Source organism: Anopheles moucheti, chromosome 2, assembly GCF_943734755.1.
Source record: "Anopheles moucheti chromosome 2, idAnoMoucSN_F20_07, whole genome shotgun sequence".
Lineage (NCBI taxonomy): Eukaryota > Metazoa > Arthropoda > Insecta > Diptera > Culicidae > Anopheles > Anopheles moucheti.
In genome coordinates, this window is record NC_069140.1 from 65,017,994 (window position 1) to 65,022,794 (window position 4,801).

General features: G+C 47.9%; 1 protein-coding gene across 1 annotated transcript; it reads left to right on the top strand.

Annotated features, from left to right (window-relative positions):
• Positions 1-682: 682 nt before the first annotated feature.
• Positions 683-4,183, top strand: LOC128297361 (uncharacterized). Its single transcript, XM_053032992.1, has one exon. The coding sequence runs from the start codon at positions 683-685 to the stop codon at positions 4,181-4,183; it is 3,501 nt and encodes a 1,166-aa protein (XP_052888952.1).
• Positions 4,184-4,801: the final 618 nt, after the last annotated feature.

Genomic DNA, 4,801 nt, shown 5'->3' on the forward strand with positions numbered 1-4,801 from the left:
ACGCTTAGCCAAGGTTAAGGAATTAAACCTTTGCTACAATTGTCTGCGATTCGGCCATCGTTTGATCGAATGCCCATCAACCAAGGGTTGCTCGAAATGCCAACGAAAGCACCATACGCTTCTGCATGATGATATAAAGCAGGCCCCGGAAAGATCTTCCATGCAAGCGAACACGATTCCAGCAGTCTGGTCCGAACAAACTACAACATTTGTTCATCCGTCAGCAAACACTGCCGTTCCCAATAGACCATTAAAACAGAAGACAGCAATGCTGATGACCGCTCTGGTAAACCTCAGGAATATAGACAACGGGAAGGTACCCTGCCGTGTTCTTCTAGACTCAGGTTCCCAGGCGAGCTTCATTTCGAAGCAGATTGCTGATCAACTACAGCTACGAAGAGTCCCTACGTTTATTCCCATCACCGGAGTAGGTGCTGTAAAAACTTGTGCCAGAGAAAAAATCATCGTTGAAGTGGAATCCAGATGTACCAACTTCGCAATAACCGTCGAATGCCTGGTGATTCCTAAGGTGACAGGAATCATACCTTCTACTCAAATGGATGTTTCAAAATGGCCTCTACCAACTGGATTGTTTCTAGCAGACCCCGAGTTTTATATGCCTGGCCAAATTGATATGCTGTTAGGCGTATCCCACTTCCTTCGCCTACTCAAATTGGGAAGGATGCAACTGCGAGAAGATCTGCCCGACCTTCAAGAGACGTACTTCGGATGGGTTGTTGCAGGAGATATCGAGGAACAGAAAAACGAAGAGCAATGCTGCATCGCCACCACTGCCTCACTTCCCGAGACCATGAAGAGATTTTGGGAGATTGAAGAAATCGAAGATGCCGACGAACCCACGGAACATGAGGCATGTGAAAAGAGTTTTATTGAAACTCACCATCGAGATAAGGACGGAAGATACGTTGTCGCCCTGCCCTTCCGCGAGTTTCCACCCCAACTGAAAGACAACAGAGAGCTGGCCCTACGTCGCTTCGTTTCACTTGAACGACGAATGAAAAAGGATTCTTCCCTGAAGCTCCAGTATACTAAGTTTATTGACGACTACGAAACTCTCGGCCACTGTCAAGAAATCAGAGAAGAATTCGATGAACCGAACAAACCCTGCTTCTACATGCCTCACCATGCGGTCCTACGGCCATCTAGCTCCAGTACAAAGCTTCGTGTAGTCTTCGATGCGTCGGCAAAGTCTTCTGCATCCGACGTAGCTCTTAACCAAGCCCTCATGGTGGGAGCAACAGTACAGAACGACATCTTTGTCATCCTCGTTCGATTCCGGAAGCACTTCATCGTATTCACAGCTGATATATCTAAGATGTATCGACAGATTAAGGTCATTCCTGCTCATTCGTGCTTCCAACGCATCTTTTGGCGTGCTGACTCAGCACTTCCTCTTCGTGTTCTTGAGTTGAAAACGGTCACATATGGAACAGCATGCGCCCCATTCCTTGCAACCAGATGCCTGCTTCAGTTGAGCAACGATGAAGCCATCTCTTTCCCAAGGGCTGCTAAAATCATCCGTGAAGACTGTTACGTCGATGATATCCTGTCTGGAGCAAGCACCGTACCAGAGGCCCTCGAGTGTCAGAGCCAGCTCCTTGGCATCCTGAAATCAGCTGGGTTCCCTGTCCACAAATGGAGCTCTAATTCACCTGAGCTGCTGCAACACATTCCTGAACCTGAACGAGAAAAGCTAGTAAGTCTGAGCGACAGCTGCGAAGGAGTACTAAAAACGCTGGGATTGACTTGGAGTCCACAGCGGGATGAATTTGCATTCGTCACCAATCATCTCACCGACAAGCCGAATTTGTTAACAAAACGATCCGTCCTGTCCGAGATAAGCAAACTGTTCGACCCGATCGGCCTGCTTTCGCCAGTCATCATCATCGCCAAACTCATAATGCAAAAGATTTGGCTAGCGGGAATCCCGTGGGACACCTACCTGGAAGGAGACCTGCTGCAGGAGTGGCTACAATTTCGGACTTCCCTTCAAAACGTAAGCCGCATCAGAATTCCCAGGTGCGTCGTGATGCCGAGTTACATCGCTGTTGAAATTCACGGATTCTCGGATGCATCTAAATTGGCCTACGGAGCAGCGTTGTATCTTCGTTGTATTCTTCCCGATGGGACTGCAAGTCTTCGTTTGATGTGCAGCAAATCCAAGGTTGCTCCTGTGAAGCAAGTCACCATCCCACGCATGGAGCTGCTAGGAGCTTATCTTCTAGCGAAGATGATTTCAAAGGTCTTAGGAACGTTTGACTTCAACATCAGTAACGTCGTTCTCTGGTTAGACAGCCAGATAGTCCTCGCTTGGATTAAGAAACCACTTGCATCCCTGCAAGTTTTTGTACGGAATCGCATCGAAAAAATCCGTCAACTCACCGAATCGCTGGAAGTACAATGGAGGTACATCTCGACGAAGGAGAACCCTGCAGACATTGTATCCCGAGGTATGTTGCCGGAGGCATTGCTTACAAATGATCTCTGGTGGTCAGGTCCCAAGTTCCTTCAGTGCGTCGATTATGACGTAGAGATTCCAGAAGAGTTACCTGATGAAGGTGTTCCAGAATTAAGAGTGACACCCATTATTGCAACGCTTGTTATGAACCAAAACAAGCTACCTGTATTTTCGAAGTACAGTTCATTTCGTAAACTCCAACGAGTGATTGCCCTGGTTCAACGGTTCATCCATAACTGCCGAGAGAAGGACGTTTCAAAACGTATCACCAGCCGTTGTCCTATTATTCCTGAACTTCGAAGCGCCCTGGAACTCATCGTACAGGTTATCCAACGCGAAACACTAACTGATGAAATTCAACGAGTGGAAAACAACGAGCCATGTAAAAAGATTTACGCCCTGCACCCGATAATCGTCAACGGCATTTTGCGTGTCGGAGGAAGACTTCAGAATTCCAACCTCTCACTATCCAGTAAACATCAAATTCTACTTCCACGGCATCTAATTACGGACCTCATCATCCAAGCGTATCACCAAGAACTTCTACACATTGGACCATCCGGGTTGTTGGCAGCCCTTCGTTTGAAATTTTGGCTGATTGACGGAAGATCGTCAGTTCGAAAAATAACCAGATCCTGTGTTCGTTGCTTCCGGTCCAAGCCACGAAGTTCCAGTCAATTAATGGGAAATCTGCCTTCATGCCGAGTTACTCAAGCACATCCGTTCGAGAAGACTGGAGTTGACTACGCTGGTCCGGTTCAAGTAAAGGAGGGTCGGTATAAACCTCGCCTGGTGAAGGCATACATTGCCGTGTTCGTGTGCATGGCAACGAAAGCGATACATCTAGAATTGGTTTCGGACTTGTCAAGCGAAGCCTTTCTTGCGGCGTTTCACCGATTCACCAGTCGACGAGGATTGAGCAAGGAGATTTTTTCGGACAATGGATGCAACTTCAAGGGAGCTAACTCGGAGCTACATGAGCTGTACCAATTATTTCGGAAACGAGAAACCGTCGAGCAAATCGAGGAATACTGCCAGCCAAAGGAAATCTTGTGGCATTTCATCCCACCCGAAGCACCAAATTTTGGAGGTCTGTGGGAGGCCGCTGTCAAGAGCACCAAGTATCATCTCAAGCGAACGCTAAAGGACTCGAAACTAACCTTCGAAGAGTATGCGATGGTGCTAACCCAGATTGAGGCGATCCTAAATTCTCGACCGCTTTTCGCAATATCCTCTGATCCCTCCGATCCTGAAGTCATCACTCCAGGTCACTTTCTGGTGGGTCGTCCTCTGATTGCTACACCGGAGCCAAGCTACGATAATATACCGATGAATCGATTATCTCGGTGGCAATACCTGCAGCAACTACGAGAGAAATTCTGGAACCAATGGAGGAAAGACTATTTGCAGAGCCTGCAACCGCGCAGTAAGAATCAACGGACACATCCTAACATCCGCCCTGGAATGATTGTACTGGTTGAAGAAAGAGATTTACCATCGCAGACTTGGAAAATGGGCAGAATCATCAACACCTACCCGGGATCTGACAATCTGGTGCGAGCAGTGGACGTAAAAATCGGAAGAACGATTTATCGTCGAGCAGTTTCCCGAATCTCCATCCTACCAATCGAAGACAACCGCAAACAGGATTGCAGTGCTTCAACGGATTCTTCCCAGCCCGGGGGAGCATGTTCGCTACCGTAGATAGTTCGCTTGAGTGTGTGTGTGGGCTGCAAATCGCACTATAACGACGCACACGAACGAAAGGAGCAAAGGCGAAAAAGGAGCAAAGGCGAAAAAGGAGCAAGGGCGAAAGGGGAGCAAAAGAGAGCACAAGTGAAAAGAAGAACGATTATTGCATGCAAGATCGAACAGGATGCTCTTTCTGGAAGGTTCGGTTTCGAGATGTTTCGATCCTGGATGGTATAAAAGGAGAACGAAAATCCTCCGAAAGATCAGTTCGACTAGAACCGGCACACATTGCACTTTAAAATAAAGCAAGCAAGAGGAATTCCTGGTGTGTTTGTTAAAGTGCACTCCCAATCCAGAGGCAACCAGGCGCCTCAACAGTTCTCATGTCCCCGATTTGCCCGAATACACCAGGAAATGCAACAGCGCAGTCGAACCCGGCTCACCATGGAGAAACTTGTGACGAAGATGTGTGCCGACAAAGACACTTGGGACGCAGTACGCACGACCGCTAGGGCCTTCTTCAGGACACTGCAACAGTTGTGGAATGAAATGAGCCCACCCAGACGACGACAACGACGGCGATAACCACGCAAAACATTGTAGATGCTGTTATGCTTTCTTTTAGATGAA